We start from the raw sequence: 18,470 nt of genomic DNA, 5'->3' as shown, positions 1-18,470 counted from the left end.
ACAGATTTGGCCCTCAAATGGATTATATGCCCCCCTCCCAGTCTACCATAGATTTCCTCAGATAACATTATTTCAAATGGATCTGGTCTGGCCTCAAAAATATTTATTATAACAACTCGGGGGTTATTTACTAAAATCAGAATTTATCTCATAATTAAAATGAAAAAAGTTTGACCAAACTCCCATGCCAGATTCTGCCTTATTTATTAATAAGATAACTCGAATAAATCGGATCAGGAAAAAACCTCAATAAAATCATGCATTTTACCTGAATCAATCGATTTTTTTGCCCGAAAACCCTGAGTTGTTCAGATTATTGGGCTAAACCTAGCGCAGACCATGATAACTTCCAAATGGTATAGTTGCATCTCCCCTAGACTATACAGGTCTGAGATGGCAGATTATCGGATTCAGGCTTTTTGCAGCATTGGGTATAATTTTAAATTCTAGTTTTCAGCCCAAACATCATGACTAGATAAATGTGTGGTTTAGTAAATAACCCTCCTAATGTGCCTTCTGTATGGACACAGTTGCTGTATTAGTTCCTTGGTGTTCTTGGAGGGATAATTGAGAAGTTACCCATTGGTAGTGATTCACAAGTCATTTGTTCTGCTGGTAATTTTATTGGTGATCAAAGGGTACACTACAGGGGCCCATTTATTAAACCTCGATTTTTTTCTGGTCAAGATTTTTAGGGGGAAAAATAAAAACTCAAAGTTTTAGAGATACCCCAAAGCTGCTAAAAATCTGAATCGGAAAATACTCCATCTCAAACCTGTCGAGGTCATGTAGACGTCAATGGCAAATGTCCCTGAAGTTTTCTTGACATCGTGATCTGCACTGGATAATCAAAAAAAGTCTGGGTTTTCACAGACAAAATTTGATAAAATCGAGTCTTCGGAGTATCAATTGCATGAATTGACGCTTGATTTTGACAAAAAGTTTTGTTGCGCCGATTTTTTTCAAGAAAAATGATTGATAAATTAGTTCAATTTGTGGAAGGGAGTTTGGTTGACTTTGTTTTCATAAAAACTGAGATTATTTGAGTTTTAGTAAAGCAGCCCCTACATGAATCCATTCCCAATAAAATCCATCGGGAAGGTTGTGAGTAGCTCCATACTTAAAAATCTAAAACTCTCCAGTGCCAGGGTGGAACAAAGCATAGGCAGCAGAAGATGGTTTTGGCAGGGGGGGCCCAAGATGGAGGACACAGGCGGTGCGCTTAGCAAACATTTGGCCACACCCCCTTTTGGCCACTCCCTTTGAACTCCACCTACTTTCCCATGTGCTTTCACTGAGTTTTCAGGAAAATCAAGTCTGGCACTGCAGGAAGGGGGTATTAACACCACATGTACAATTTTTACATGTGAATGCTGACACCAGAATGCTGGCACCATAATCACATTATAGCGAAAAGGGGGAAAAAGATTCTGGCATCTAAAGTACATTACATGCAGAGACTGTGGGGTACTCAAAAGACATCCAAAGGAGCAGTAGGTAAAAAAACCCAGAACATTATATAGTTAAAAAGAACATTATATAGTTAGAAGCAGAGGCACTGGCACACCAAATACATATATGGAGATTGGAGAGCAATGGACAATGGCACCATGAGCAGTAAGATATAGAGAATACTGGCAGGCCAAGCACAATATACAATAAAACAAAGTGGGTATACAGTAAGTACAAGAATGCATTATATAGTAATATAGTATGAATCAGTGAGCCTAGGCACTCCAAGCCTATAAGTTCTAGCAACTCTCCATGCACTGCCTCACTCTATTGCTCTACCAAAATGCAAGGTATGAGGAGATGCATTAGTAATGTGAAAAATTCAAACATCTGTCACTACATGGATCCCTTTTATGCTAGTTAGACAGCAATGTTATATTATAATGGAACAGTTGTACAAATGCATCAATCCCACTGCATCAGCATAATAATTATATATAAACATAGTAATTTAGTTTGAAAAAAGATACGCCTAGCCTTTTAGCCTAAGCAAAACCTGTATTTTCTGTATACCCCCTCCAAGAAAGCAGGATGGCACAGTACAATTCCATTTATAAATACCACTAAGAATCATAGCAGAATGGCAACTTCATTTATAAATACCCCCAGAATTCAAAGCAGAATGGCAATTCGAATTATAAATACCCCCAGAACTTATATCAAGATGGCATAGTGGCAATTCGATGTATAAATACCCCCAGAATTCATGGTAGGATAGCACCATGGCAATTCCATTTATAAATTCCCCCAGAATTGATAGTAGGATGGCCCAGGCACAATTCCATGTATAAATACCCCCAGAATTGATAGTAGGATGGCCCAGGCGCAATTCCATGTATAAATACCCCCAGAATTGATAGTAGGATGGCACAGTACGATTTCATGTATAAATACCCCCAGAATTGATAGTAGGATGGCACAGTGTGATTCCATGTATAAATACCCCCAGAATTGATAGTAGGATGGCACAGGCACAATTCCATGTATAGATACCCCCAGAATTGATAGTAGGATGGCACAGTGCGATTCCATGTATAAATACCCCCAGAATTGATAGTAGGATGGCACAGGCACAATTCCATGTATAGATACCCCCAGAATTGATAGTAGGATGGCACAGGCACAATTCCATGTATAAATACCCCCAGAATTGATAGTAGGATGGCACAGGCACAATTCCATGTATAGATACCCCCAGAATTGATAGTAGGATGGCACAGGCACAATTCCATGTATAGATACCCCCAGAATTGATAGTAGGATGGCACAGTACGATTCCATGTATAAATACCCCCAGAATTGATAGTAGGATGGCACAGTGCAATTCCACACTCATTGCTGCTTTTTTGTATGGGATGCGCTATAATCAAAAAATGTAACAGTTCCCCTTTTCCCTACTCAATTGCAAGTCCTCAGGTTTTTATTTACAAATTTCTTATCTAGCAAGAGCGCAAAGACCCCCGAGAGACAAGAGCTGTTTACTGGTCTTATGAGGAGAAGGGCGTGGCTCTTGTGTTCCATTCTACGGACTCATCACTTACTGTTCCCTCTTCCTACACCGGTTTCTAGTTTAACCTTTTATTTGCCAATAGGATTGTCGCCAACCGATACTATTACATTAGAATTGCCGCAGTGCAGAAATGTAACAAGCAAAGAGATTCTAATACATCAGCCGCTTTTACAAGGGCAAGTGAAGCTGCATTTGTTCGACAATAATTTTTTTATGGTGGGCAGGAAAGTCAGTCTCACTAAAACATGGTCAGGTACTAACCTCATGGGTGCGGGACCCAATTGTACACATCGCGCCAACAGCAACATCACGCAGCGTGCCAACAGCAACGTCACGCATCGCACAAACAGCGACACACACACACAGTGCACCAACGATGTTTTACTAGTATTTGCTTAATGTATTTCCTGATACATGGTGGGCCCCATAAAGGGGGTGTAGTTGGTGCAGGTGCACCAGGGACTGTGTCCCTGCACCCCTGGTAGTTCAGCACACACAAAAAAAAACTACAAAAAATATTTGTGAAAAATAAAACAGCAAAAAAAAATTTGTAAAAACAAAAAACCCTTTCAAACCAGAGGAGGAAAATTCTGTGTGTGTGTGGGGGGGGGGGGCTACAGACCCTGTAGGTTTTGTTTGTTTCCATTAGTATTACCCATGAGAATAAAAATGATTGAAGTGTGATCTTTAACATTAATACATTGCATTTTGTGTGAATTTTTTTTGCTGTATTTTAAGGTATGATACTAAACTAAAAATGCACATGTATCAACACTAAAATAGCTACATTTTTACTTTCTTTTTAGATAAGAAACAACGTCAGGCACCATTTTCTACACTCTTCTGAGCTCATGTTTATGTATGATGTCATTACCTGGATTGCAACACAAGTGGCCATAAGCTATACGGTGGCACCCTTTGTACTTTTGTCTGTAAAACCTTCCCTACAGTTTTATAGGTGAGTACTGATGACTACAGGGTATTACTGAGGCAGGTGTCACACTATGAGTTTAGTAGATGCTATTTGTAGCTGTCTAGAAACAGGTATCATTGTTTATTATAAGGGAATACTAGTCTACTATCCCAATGGAGAACAAAGAAAAGTGTTTCTTGCTAGCTACAAGTACCAGCCAATATTTCCTAACTTTGGCGTACTTTATTCTAACCCAGATCTAACCATACTGCCTGTATACTGCCCTTGCCTTACAGCTCTAAAACATGAGGAATGTCCCTTCCTGATAATTTTCTTACCTAGAACTGCCTGCTGGTTTTTATATCAGTGCACCATTATTGTGCTATTGTTCCATCAAGTAGGGAAGTTGTTGAATGGCAAATTCATCTGTTTTATTTCTTGATTTCTTTCTTACCTGTTGACTTGCTACACTGAAGATTTACTTTATTGCTTTTGGGAAATCATTCTCTGAATCTTTTTTGTCCAAGTTAGTGTAGGTTTAACTGCAGTTGGCAAATCTCCCTATCTGCTATCACCCTTAGGGGTAGATTTATTAAGGGTCGAATAGTAAATTTGTGTCAAAATTCACACACTTGAATCATAATCCCCCTATTCGAATGTAATTTCTAATGTGAGATTTATCACACTCGACCCTGGAAATAGTCCTAATTTGAGTATTCGCCACCTAAAATCTGCCACGTTCATGTACAAGTCAATGGCAGAGGTCCGTTGAGCCATTTGGAAATGTCAATAGCCTTCCTGACATTCCAGTTTTTTTTTCAGAGAAAAACTCGATTCATACGAATCCAATACGATTAAAATTTTCGGGTCAGAACTATTCAATCGAATATTATACATTCAATTTTTTTCTTAAATAACCTCCCAGTAGAATTGTGAGTATATTTGAGTTATAAAGAATTCACATGAATTAGAAATTTGATAAATGGGCCTCCCCGTGTTGAACTTGGTCTCCTAGGGCCCACCAGACAACCTGACACCATGGGCCCACTTTTCACAGGCATTAGATATAGATAGTGCCAAACTGTATAGGTTTTTATAAGGACCCTTGGCAAAAATATGCATGGGCAGATGTAAATTCCCCACTGTTGGCGCCTGCTTAGGCTTGGCCCAACAGGAGATCCTCTGGCACTCTTGTAGGCCAGTCTTTGGACCTTTCAGAAGACAGCAGCCTCCAGTACCGCAAATCCAGTTGTTTTAGAATTACTTGATATACCATGACCTGGATGAATGAAATTCTTCATAGTCATAACACAATTATCGTTTTTGCACTAGTCAGATCACCATGTACATCTCAGAAAATGTGCTTAGGTACAACTGGCCATATACATCTTATGTAGAGTACAGTAGCCTCATAAGACATAAAATCAGGTGACCCCCACTTTGAATATCTATGGAAAGGGAGTGTCCATTCAAGATGAATGGGAACTGCAAGCACAGAACCTGTGGCAGGGGGTAATAGTGCAGCCAAGGATTGATGCTTAGGTCATTGCCCCAGTGTTACCCATTAGTACAGAGTCCATAAGTGAATATAATGAAGGTCCTGAGAATGAAGTTCACCCCTGAGAGAATATGAAGTGAGCACATCAGAAATTAAACTATGGATACTACTGATTTCACTGTGGCATTTAATTGTCCAGTCTGAAAACGTCTTGTTTACTTTTGTCTCTCCATCTTTACTACTCCTTATTGCCTTCTCGTTTGTTCTTCTTGATTCCCATTCCATCCTCAAAGGCTTCATTTCTCCTGGGGTTTGTGTTTTTTGTAAGGAACGAAAAAGGGGACTGTCCCTTTTGCAAAGCAAAGTACAAGCCTTTATAGCCAAACGTCAGGAAAAAATGTTTGTTATTAATAATCATATCTATCATAGTATACCTCCAAGTGCATTATTACTGTTCTGAAAATCAGCTGTAAGAAAGTATAAGGATGTTCCCATTGCATTGAAGGATATTGTAGGGTGGGAGAGAGTGGTTTACTTGGGGTTTTCCCCATTTACTGATTTTTGAGCCTTGCTAGTGACTGCTAATGTTTGGGTAAATTCATGGAATACTTACAGGAGCCTCATGATCCAACGAGCAAATAAAGTGGGGCCATTGGTGTAATGCCCGAAGGCGCAGTTGAAGTAAGGACCAAAGAGAAGGCAACAATCCAAGTTCGCGGTACAGAAAAGGGTTTATCAAAGAATGGTCGTAAAACAGGCAGAATGGTCAAGACAGGCAGTACAGATTCAAAGTCGATAACAGGCAAGGTTCAAACACGGATAAGCAAAACAGAATATATCGCACCCAGGAACTATATGAAATAGACCTATAATTGGGCAAGGTCAGGATGGAAATGAGGGTCTTTATAGTCCAGTCTATTGGCGCCAAAATTGACGCGCTGGCGTCAGACGCAGACGCCAGCGTCCCCACGCTGACGCCTTGACGCCGGCGCCCGATTCTGACGCCGGCGTCCGTTCCGTCGCCGGCGACCAATCACAGGGCAAGAAGGAGATGATGCAGGATGATTGCGACCACCCGGAGCCATGTGCAGGGAAGAGGAATCGCCATTTTGGACGCCATCTTGGAGCAGGTCAGTAGACTCCATTACAGTACCCCCTTCCTTAGGGGGGGCCTCAGGACCAGGACGGGAAGGAAACTGCCTATGAAACCTGCGAACAAGGATGGGGGCATGGACATCCGACTTTTTCACCCAAGAGCATTCCTCGGGACCGAAACCCTTCCATTCGACAAGGTACTGGAGAGCGCCCCTGGAAAAACGAGAGTCCAGAATCCTGCTGACTTCAAATTCTAAATGGTCATCGATAACAACAGGAGCTGTGGAAGAAGAAGAGGGGGAAGACACTGCAGGTTTAAGGAGAGACACATGAAAGGCATTAGGGATCCGCATCTCGGGAGGAAGAAGAAGACGAACTGCCACAGGGTTGATGACCTCGATGATGGGAAAGGGACCGATGAATTTGGGGCCAAGCTTAGGAGTGGGAATCTTGAGGCGAATATTCCGTGTAGACAACCAGACCTTGTCACCAGGAGCATAGGGTGGGGCGGCAATTCTCTTCCTGTCGGCAAACTTCTTTTGAGAGGATGAACTCTTTTCCAGATTAGCAGTGGTGGCCTGCCAGATGGCCAGCATATGAGCGGCTTGATCATTAGCAGCAGGAACATTTGTGAGTAAGAGATCCTGAGGGAATGCCAATGGGTTCCGGCCATACACACAGAAGAAAGGAGATTTCTGGGAAGAAGAATGTAAAGAATTGTTATGGGCAAACTCCGCCCAGGGAAGAAGGTCCGACCAGTCGTCTTGACACAAAGACACATGGCAACGAAGAAATTGCTCCAAGGCCTGGTTAACACGTTCAGCGGCACCATTGGACTGGGGATGATAAGAAGAAGAAAATTGAAGAGAGATATTTAAAGCATTACACAGTGACCTCCAAAATTTAGACACAAATTGGGGACCACGGTCGGACACAATTTCTGCTGGGAAGCCATGGAGGCGAAAAATATGTTTAATAAACAGTTCTGAAAGTTCAGGAGCAGAAGGCAGTTTGCGGAGAGGAGTGAAATGAGCCATCTTACTGAATCTGTCGATAACAACCCAAATGACAGTGTGGCCGGAGGAAATGGGCAAATCGACAATAAAGTCCATGGCGAGGTGAGTCCAGGGTCGAGATGGGATGGGCAGTGGAAGAAGAAAACCCTTGGGAGGAGAATGTCCGGATTTAGACACAGCACACGTGGAACATGAGGAGACAAAATCTTTAACGTCCTTTCTTAAGGTTGGCCACCATACTAGACGAGATAAGAGCTCGGTCGTCTTCTGAATTCCAGGATGTCCGGCCTGTTTGGAACTATGAGACTGAGACAAAATAGCAAGACGAAATTCTGGAGGGACAAAAGCAACACCAAGAGGAGTTTCCGCAGGAGCAGAATCTTGAGCGGACAACAATTGGGAGGCACAGGAAGGGAACAAGGCAGCAATAATCTTGATGGAGGGTACCACAGGTTCAGGTTCCTCGGACACAGAATCTTCGGGAATAAAGCTTCTGGATAAGGCATCGGCCTTCCTGTTTCTGGAGCCAGGACGAAAGGTAATGACAAAATTAAAACGGGAAAAGAAAAGTGCCCACCTGGCTTGCCGGGGATTCAGGCGTTTGAGGGTTTGGATGAACTCAAGATTCTTATGGTCGGTAAAAATCGTCACAGGAACCGAAGAACCCTCCAGTAAGTGTCTCCATTCCTCCAAGGCTAATTTGATGGCAAGTAGTTCACGATTCCCCACATCATAGTTCTGTTCTGGGGCAGAAAATTTTTTAGAAAAGAACGCACAAGGATGGAGTTTACCGTCAGAAATGGATCTCTGTGATAAAACTGCTCCAGCTCCGACATCAGAGGCGTCGACTTCCATGAAGAAGGGATGTAGAGGTTCTGGGTGCCGAAGAATTGGAGCGGAAGAAAAGGCCTCTTTGAGGGACTTGAAGGATTCTAGGGCTTGAGGAGACCAGTGTTGAGGTTTGCCCCCCTTACGAATCAGGGCCAGAATTGGAGAAAGTCTGGAAGAAAAATTTTTTATAAACTGTCTGTAATAATTGGCAAAGCCGACAAACCTCTGAATGGCTTTGACACTAGTAGGAAGAGGCCAGTCCAGGATTGCAGACACCTTGGCAGGATCCATCTTGAAACCTAGAGGAGAAATGATATAGCCAAGGAAAGGAATAGACGAGACTTCAAAAGTGCATTTCTCCAATTTAGCAAAGAGATTGTTCTTCCTTAGTCTGGAGAGGACTTCACGTACTTGGGCACGATGTTCCAAAAGATCTTTAGAAAAAACAAGAATGTCATCCAGATAAACGACCACACATAGACCCAACAAATCCCGAAAAATATCATTAACAAACTCCTGGAAGACCGCAGGAGCATTACAGAGACCAAAGGGCATGACCAAATACTCATAATGTCCATCACGGGTATTAAAGGCGGTCTTCCACTCGTCCCCTTCACGGATCCGGATAAGATTGTATGCCCCCCGAAGATCCAGCTTTGTAAAGATATTGGCACCCCTAAGTTGATCAAACAGTTCAGAAATAAGAGGAAGAGGGTACCTGTTTTTAACTGTGATCTTGTTGAGTCCTCTGTAGTCGATGCAGGGCCGCAAACTACCATCCTTTTTCTCAACAAAGAAGAAACCTGCACCGGCAGGGGAGGTGGAAGGACGGATGAATCCTCTCTGAAGATTCTCCTGGATGTATAACTTCATAGCAGAAGTTTCCGAAGGAGAGAGTGGGTAGGTGCGGCCCCTGGGGGGCATAGAGCCGGATAGAAGTTCCACTGGGCAATCGTAAGGCCGATGGGGAGGAAGAATCTCAGCAGAAGACTTGTTAAACACATCGGCAAATGCTTGGTATACAGAGGGAAGAGAAGAATTAGAGGACACAGAGGAAATTTTGACAACCGGAACAGTGGGTAGGCAGTTCTGTGAACAAAAAAGGACTCCATCTGGAAACTTGCAATGTGGACCAGTCAATGACTGGATTATGTGCACATAACCATGGCAGTCCCAGGACAACCGGAGTGGAAGGGCAATCAATGAGGAGGAAGGATAATCTCTCCAAATGCAAGGTGCCCACCTTAAAAGAAAGTTCCTGAGTAGAATGCGAGACGAAGGCAGACGACAGAGGACGATCATCAATCGCCAGGACACGAAGAGGAACTGCCAAGGGTTGGAGAGGGATGGAATGACGTCTTGCAAAGGATCGATCCATGAAGTTTCCTGCAGCACCGGAATCTAGAAAGGCTTGTGAGGAAAACTTTAAAGAGCCAAACTGGATCTGCACCGGAAGAAGGAAACGTAGAGTAGAAGAATGGGGAGAATGACAAATCCCACCCAGGTAAGTCTCCCCGAGCTTACCTAGGCTTTGGCGTTTCCCGGCTTCACTGGACACTCCTGGGCAAAGTGGGCTTTACCCCCACAGTAAAGGCACAGGCCGGCAGCCCTTCTCCGGAGTTTCTCCTGTTCGGACAGGCGGGCCCGCCCAATCTGCATGGGTTCTTCAGCCGGCAAGGAGGAAGAAGCAGAATCCATAGGAGCAGGAGGAAGCTCAGGGGGAACAGGATTGAAAAGCAGGGGTCTCTGGAAGCGGGGGGCCAAAGAAGGTTGGAACCGGGGGTACCTCTTTGTACGCTCTCGGTCGAGTTCAAGCTGGAACTCCCTCTGCCGGGTATCCACCTTCACCGCCAAGGCCACCAGATCCTCCCACCGAGAAGGAATTTCCCGGGAAACGAGGTCATTCTTAATGCGTATAGCCAAGCCGTTGTAAAAGGCCGCGTGGTAACCATCGTTATTCCAGGAGGTCTCTGCCACCAGGGTACGAAATTCAATGGCATACTCGGGAACTGAGCGAGTGCCTTGTTGAAGCTGGAACAGTCGAGCCGAGGCTGCAGTAGTACGACCAGGAGCGTCAAACACCGTCCGGAGTTCTTGGAGAAAGGCCCCGGCGTTGTCGATCAGCGGGTCTCTCTTCTCCCAAAGGGGAGACGCCCATTCCAGAGCCTTCCCCTGCAGACGGGAGATGACAAAACCAACCTTGGCTTGCTCGGAGACGAACTGGCCTGGCTGCAGAGTGAATTGAATTTCACATTGGTTAATAAAACCACGACAAGCTTTTGGGTCTCCGCTGAAAAGAGGTGGAGCGGGAACACGAGGTTCAGACACCTGGAGAGGAGCAGGAATGGCAGGAACAGGCACAGCCGCAGGAGCCGCTGGAGACATGGCAGTCAATTTCTCCAGGATAACATCAATTGCCTGGCCAATTTGAGACTGCTGGGCTTCATAGGATTTCATGCGAGAAGCCAATCCCCGAATGGCCCCTCCGACATCGAGGGGTACTTGGGCCTCCTCCGAGGGGTCCATGGCCCAATTATACTGTAATGCCCGAAGGCGCAGTTGAAGTAAGGACCAAAGAGAAGGCAACAATCCAAGTTCGCGGTACAGAAAAGGGTTTATCAAAGAATGGTCGTAAAACAGGCAGAATGGTCAAGACAGGCAGTACAGATTCAAAGTCGATAACAGGCAAGGTTCAAACACGGATAAGCAAAACAGAATATATCGCACCCAGGAACTATATGAAATAGACCTATAATTGGGCAAGGTCAGGATGGAAATGAGGGTCTTTATAGTCCAGTCTATTGGCGCCAAAATTGACGCGCTGGCGTCAGACGCAGACGCCAGCGTCCCCACGCTGACGCCTTGACGCCGGCGCCCGATTCTGACGCCGGCGTCCGTTCCGTCGCCGGCGACCAATCACAGGGCAAGAAGGAGATGATGCAGGATGATTGCGACCACCCGGAGCCATGTGCAGGGAAGAGGAATCGCCATTTTGGACGCCATCTTGGAGCAGGTCAGTAGACTCCATTACAATTGGTGGTCACAAAAGTAGGCAGAGCACCTGTAAATAATAAAATAATTTTGAGAATTAGCTAAATAATAAGAGGGAATCAAGACAGCACATTAAAAACACTAAATAAGAACAACTCACAGTCAGCGAGAGGCTGTGAACTGAGTTTTTGGAGGATCCCAGGATGGACATGATCCTTAACATCTTCTTCAATGGACCTGAAGATAATATAAGCATACTGAATACCTGGTGCTCCAAACACTAAGAGATACAATAAAATGGTTCATCATTAAAGTGGACCTGTCATCCAGACACAAAAATCTGTATAATAATAATTTTCAAATTAAACATGAAATACAATTTAAATTTTTTATTAAAGCATGCATAGCTGTTGTAGGCTCATTTAAAAATCTCAGCTGTCAATCAAATATTGTCTGCCCCTCCTCTATGTCTTAGGCATAGGGGCGGGGCAGACAATTACTTTCACTTTCCATTCAGCACTTCCTAGATGTCACTGCTCTCCCCACATTCGACCTTTCTCTTCACTATTTAATTGTGTAGCCAGGGCATGGGGATGGACATCAGGTCCCCCATTCTGGTTCACAAACAATATTCTGAGATGATACAAGGTTTGCCTTAATAACAGTGTCCACAAAATCGCTCCTGTCTGCTTGCTATAATTATAAAGTCCCAGACTGAAGGAAACAAGATTAAAATAATTTATAATTCATAATTAAAGTTAATTTTGCTTGACTAATGTGATAAAATAGGATTTTGAATAATTTGTTTGGGTGACGGGTCCCTATCTTTTAGTGTGTTATAGAATGGCCAATTCTAAGCTACTTTTCATTGGTCTTATTTTGTTTTTATAGTTTTTTTCATGATTTCTGACACTTTCCAGCTTTCAAATGGGGGTCACTGACCTCATCTAAAAAACAAATCCTATGTAAGGTTACAAATGTATTGTTATTGCTGCTGTTTAATATTCATCTTTCTATTCAGGCCCCTCCTATTCATACTCCAGTCTTTTATTCACATTAATGCATGGCTACTAGGGTAATTTTGGACCCAAGCAACCAGATTGCTCAAATAACAAACTGGAGTGCTGGTGAAAAAAAAAGCTAAATAACTCAAAACCTACAAATAATAAAAAATGAAAACCAAATGCAAATTGTCTCAGATTATCACTCTCTACGCCAGGGGTCCCCAACCTTTTTCCACCCGTGAGCAACATTCAGATGGAACAAGAGTTGGGGAGCAACACAAGCATGAAAAATGTTCCTGGCTAGTGCCAAGTATGGGTTGTGATTGACTATTGGTAATCACCTGCTCTGAGTTACTGGGAGCAACATCCAAGGGGTTGGGGAGCAACATGTTGCTCACGAGCTACTGGTTGGGGACCACTGCTCTACGCCATACCAAAAGTTAATTTAAAGGTGAACAACCCCTTTAACTCTGTACCCAATGTGCACTCTGTGAAATTAATAAATAAAAAAGTGCATTCACTGACCTTGACAGAGTGCAAAAAACACAATTTATAATTTTTCCCACAATGCAGCATTTTTTTTACCAGAGTTCTAGCGGCATTGCAAGTGATTTGATTGGTGCAACTGTGTGGTGTCTGGGCATGTGCTTCATCACACATTGGTCCCATCATATATCATACTAAAAGTTAACTCAAAGGTGCATGACCCCTTTAAAGAGCTGAATATGAAAAACACAGGTAGACTTCATTGTCCTAATCACTAAAGCATGTTGTTAGAAGAGTTGTATCATTGCTTTCCTGCTGCTATAGCAATGCCCATCTAACAGTCTAATCTCATTTGCTGCAGCTCCTGGTACTACTGCCTCCACATTGCCTGCATATTGGTGCTGCTCTCAATGCCGGCTCGGGCAAGAAAAAAGGGCGGAGAAGAGAAGGCAACCATCTCTCAGCCAGTGGGCCAACAGAAAACAGAAGACAATATCTCAGCACAGAACAGCCATTCCAACACAAACAATAACAGCAATCAGAGAGAAGAGACAGCCTGGCGACGTCCCAGTGCTGCCCAATGACAGAGGGGATAGCCTTTTGTATATTTTTTAAATTCCATTTTTTAGAACCAACTGGTTTGTAATTGTGCTCGGGACATGATGGTATTACAAAACATTCTATGTAAGGATCCAAACGCAAAGGAAGATCGTTAACCCCGCAATGCCATGCCACTTAAGCCTAGCCTTACACATACTATTTCCATTATTTTATAATGGGCACTCAGGACTTGTAACATGCGTTGTGTATGTGTTCCTTCGATGAACGTATGTTGTCTGACGGCATTGTAGGGGTTACACGATAACGTCACCAAACGTAGATCTCTAGAAAAAATCCTGTTCAACCTTTTGCCTTAATCCTTCTCAACTAAATTACGAGGCGGCATCGCTCCTGGGTACATTTTGTCATCTTTACAAGCGCGCCGCCGCCGATGATGGTAATTTCAGCGTTCTAGATTTGTAAATGAAATTAGTAATAGAGAAATACTTGAAGCAAAAATAGTGGACAGCTGCAACGGGTTAAAACCGAACCAGACCTTTTTTTTTTTGTACGTTAGCAATATGGAATGCTATCTGCTGCCATTTCAAGGGGAAATAATGGTTGGGGCCATGATAGAAATACATTTTAAAGGCCAGAATTCTGCATTATGTGTCTCTGTTTGGTTAATGTACTACAATCCCAGTGTCCCCTGCCAGCCAGGAGATGTAGTTCAGAAAATGGCCAGGGAGCCATAAGTTTTATTAACTGCATGGTATGTTGCAACTGTCAGTTACAGGTATATTAGTATTAAGTAACTGGTTTTGTTAGCTACCTGGGTATTGTACGCAGACATTGGTTTTAAGTGAAAGGTATGTTTGCTGAAAGGCATAGCCACCTCTAAGCTTGACTGGTGGCAGGATTTTAAATTCACAAAATACAAAAACTGAGGTCAAAAGGTTTCTGACCTCTTCAGCATGTTGGGGAATTCGGGTTGCAGCTCTATAAGTGATTCCAGTGCCAGATCATGGGTTCCAGGACTGTACCCTTGGTATGAAAAGGAGCTTAGAACACAACTAAAGGTGGCCATACACTTTAAGGGGTTATTTATTAAACTCTGAATGCCGATTTTTTTTACAATAAAATCTAAATTTTTAGTGAAAAAAACCCACACATTTTTCAGGATTTATTATACCCCGAGGATGGAAAAGGTCCTAATCTGAAAATCCGGCATCTCAGACCTGCCGAGGTTGCATATAAGTCTATGGGAGAAGTCCCGAAGATATCTTGATGGGTTTCGTGCAATAATCAGAAAATTTTGTGGTTTTCGGGCACAAATCTGAAAAAATCTGAGTTTTAAGGTGGAAAATCTGAAAAATTCGTATGATTCCTTTTTTTTCACGTTCTTTTCCCACATAGAAAATTTTACAGGAAAATTTATTTATAAATAAGGGGAAAAAAACCTATGCGTATTTTTCAGAAAATAATGAGATAAATTTGGCCTTTGATAAATGGCCAAATTTGTATGGCCACCTTAAGAGCTTGTATGTAAAGTTGGCTCATGCAACAGCAGCAATGGAGTGAAGGGGACAGTAATAAGTTGCTCTTCATCTGAGCATTCCAAACATTCGTTTTTGTTATGCAAAAGTTTGATACCTATTACATGTTAGCTCAAAGTTATTGATAAAGAGAGACGTAATCTCATGGGTGAATGAAGACCACCTCAAATATAAGACATCCATTCAGGGCTGCCTTTACTGATAGAGAGTCCTGGGATGAAATAGACTTGCCTGTCCCCAATGCTTATGTAATGTATGACTGTCCAAAACTGTTCAACCTATTGTCCATCTTCTGATGGGTACTGGGCATTGTACTTTAATAATGACACAGGTTGATCAACACCGATAGAAACTGTAACTGTTGTCTAGTGTTGCCGTCTAGTCCTTCCATACCTGCTAGTCCCCTGGACAATTGCCTTTGTTTAGACAGCTCCGGTGCTGCCTTCTCTAAAGTAATATAGTTTAGATGAATGTTTAATAACTGAGTGAGTGTGGTGAAGTTCGTTTTGTTATAGTAGGTACATTGACCGAGCCAAACAGTACAGATAGATACCTCCAAAGATGAGAGTGGCATAAGTTGTACAGGTATGAGATCTGTTATCTAGGAACCTGTTATCCAGAAAGTTCCAAATTATGGAAAAGCTGACTCAATTTTTTGCAAATCCACATTTTTAAAAATGATTTCCTTTCGCATTGGCATTATGGGTATTTGTGCACGTAGGAATAGTACTAAAAGTGATTTGTTCAGTTGGAAGGAAAGGTTTGGACTGCCTTAGTGGGACTGACAACCCTTGTCATCCTGGTTCAGGGATCTTTAGCCTTTGCCGCTCCAACTGTTACTGTATAGCTGTAATAACTTACTGCCCAGCGGTGCGATGGGGACGCCACACTGCTCCTCTTCAGTAGTAGCCGGGAACTAGGGCACGCACGGCGCGCCTCCTCTGCATTTATAGGCACGCTGGCGTGTTGATGCCTGAGTGCAATGCCGCAAAAGCTTAAAGTATGTAAAGGGACATTTAGGATTTTTTCACTGCCCGTTATAGGACTTGTTCCTTGTGAGTTTCCTGGTGCCTCTGTGCTATATAGCTTCTGTGATCTGATTCTTGTTGTGACCCCTGCCTGTTTTTGGACGATTCTGACTTCTGTATCCTGACCCTTGCCTAGTAACCAACTCTACTTATTCCGTATCCCTTCGGATTGATCTCCTGGTTTGACCCTTGCCTCCCTGACTCCGCTCTGCCTGCCCCGACCCGGCCTGATCTGACTACGCTTTCTGTCTACGCCTTGTACTGTGACCCAAAAGACTTTGCATTACCGTCGTGCCCCTTTGCACATTCAAAACCCTTTGCTTGGCACCTCTCTTAATAAGACCTGGAGGCATCCGTTTAGCCGAGGGCTCCTTCCAAGGTGAAAGGCAGCTGGCTGTTAAAGGTGAAAGCAAGACCAGAGAACAGAGTGCTTAGCATTGGTTCTGAATTTAGGGTGCCGACCGTGACAATAGCAACTCCCTGCATCCCCTTATACAGGCATTTGATGGACACTTTAGTAGTTACAACTAACACTAAGTTGCTTTATTGTAACTGTACATATTTGTTATGTTTTGGTAGCCGAGGATGAGTAGAGTATAACAGTGCTTTATTAGCAGGCTCATGCAGCCATTACACAACAGTAAGCAACTCTAACACCACAAGCTGTATAGAAAGTATGCACAGTATAAGTCTTGAGCACAGTGACATCTGCATTTGTATAAACACCACATATTATCTGTATTTTATAGACCTGCCCAGTGGAATGATGTATTAATTACTGATTGCAAATAGAGCAAAACTAGGATTGTTGCCCAGTTCATTCAGGTGCCCAAATAGTTTGGGGCTGCGCAGTACAATTGCAGTTAAAAGTTTCCACTTCCATCAGAGGCACATAAATATGACACTGTGCATTATACACAAAAGCCTGATGGCTTTGTATTAACCCAAGGCTGTGTCTTTCCAAACAAAACTCAAATAAGCCTGTAAATAATAATGTTGCCATATTTCCCGAGGGCAGAGAACCAAAGCTGACGTCAGATGAGCAGCAGAAAAAAGGCATTTGCTGAAGGAACCTTAGGTGCCTCCAAGTGAGGATAATATTGTAGGGATGCATCGCTGTATCAGCCTGCGGTAAACATATTATACCATAATCATTAGTAGGATTCATGTTTTATTTATTTCCCTTAAAGGCAAGTATAACCCCATATAAGCCCAGACCCTAGGCCTTCTAAGTTTTACTACTCTTAGTGGGTTATTTATCAAAATCTGATTTTTTAAGTAAAAAAATCTGCCCAAACTAGAATCCTCGATTTGACCTTATTTAAAAAAAAAATCGATAAACCCCCACATTTTTCAGGTTTTTATGCCCAAAACGCTCAAATGTTTCATGAGAGCAATTGAAACCCCCGATTTTCAGGGTTTTTTTGGAGAAATTCAGCACAGATCATAATTTTAAATTTGAAATGGGACCTTTACCATTGACTTCTACAGGACCTCAACAGCTTGGAGTATTTTCAGATTTTTTTTTGCCACTCTGGCTAAAAATAAATAACCCCCTTAGTGTAATCACTATGTGCTATACCCTGGGCTTAGAGGAAGAGGTGGGCAGCAACAGCGTAATTGGACATACATATGCTGTATATATATATTTATAATACACAAAAGCCATGAATATCTTGTAAATTATATCCTTATAAACGGTGAGTTCTGATGTCATCAGTTATAAACGGTGAGTTCTGATGTCATTTCTGTCACATGACTCACTGAAATTTGTGTATAAATATATATATATATATATGTATATATATATAGACACAAATACATATATATAGTGAATAAAGTACCCCCAGTTGCAAAATATGAGGATATTAGAAGTTACCTCGGAGTTCCATGACTTGTATAAAAACACTCGGACTTCAGCCTCGTCTTTTTATATGGTCATGAAACTCCTCGGTAACTTATAATATCCTTATATTTTACAAGAGGGGGTACTTTATTCACTATATATATGTATTTGTGTCTATATATATATACATATATATATATATATATATATATATATATATATATATATATATATAAAGATGCTTGGGTGTCCGCACTCTGTCTTTGTCGCAGGCGAGGTGCATGATCAATTGGAATGATCCAATCGATGCAGGGATCAGCACACTCTAGTAAAGGTGAATTAAAGTGTTTTTATTTGTAACACAACATTGTCCCACGTTTCGGTCCCACCTGGGGACCTTTATCAAGGTTGTAAATTAAGAATATACTGCTGTTGGCCATGGTAGAAGACCTGGTAAAGCACTATATAATGATCAGTTTGTCTTTGAATCTGTGATCAGAGATACTGTTTGCTAAGGTCTTAGAACATTTTTAAAAGATGTTAAACTGTTTGTGACTCTGCTGACCACACGAGTCAGTCTTGTGATTTCTTATCAGAGCTGCACAAATAAAGGACTTTTTTTTATCATTTTCGAGAAGCAACTT

At 42.4% G+C, this 18,470-nt stretch overlaps 1 protein-coding gene across 1 annotated transcript in view; it reads left to right on the top strand.

The window, feature by feature from the left end:
• LOC108717172 (lysophospholipid acyltransferase 2) overlaps window positions 1-14,061 on the top strand; it is a 122,592-nt gene extending 108,531 nt beyond the window's left edge. Inside the window, exons 12-13 of the mRNA XM_018264004.2 lie at window positions 3,829-3,980; window positions 13,218-14,061. Coding sequence (XP_018119493.1) covers window positions 3,829-3,980; window positions 13,218-13,440 — 375 coding nt within the window. The 3' untranslated portion in view covers window positions 13,441-14,061. The remainder of the gene's footprint in view (window positions 1-3,828; window positions 3,981-13,217) is intronic.
• Window positions 14,062-18,470: the final 4,409 nt, after the last annotated feature.

This window comes from Xenopus laevis, chromosome 5L (genome assembly GCF_017654675.1).
Source record: "Xenopus laevis strain J_2021 chromosome 5L, Xenopus_laevis_v10.1, whole genome shotgun sequence".
NCBI classification, from domain to species: Eukaryota; Metazoa; Chordata; class Amphibia; order Anura; family Pipidae; genus Xenopus; species Xenopus laevis.
The sequence above is the reverse complement of the archived record's forward strand: the minus strand, read 5'-3'. Positions and strand labels throughout refer to the sequence as shown.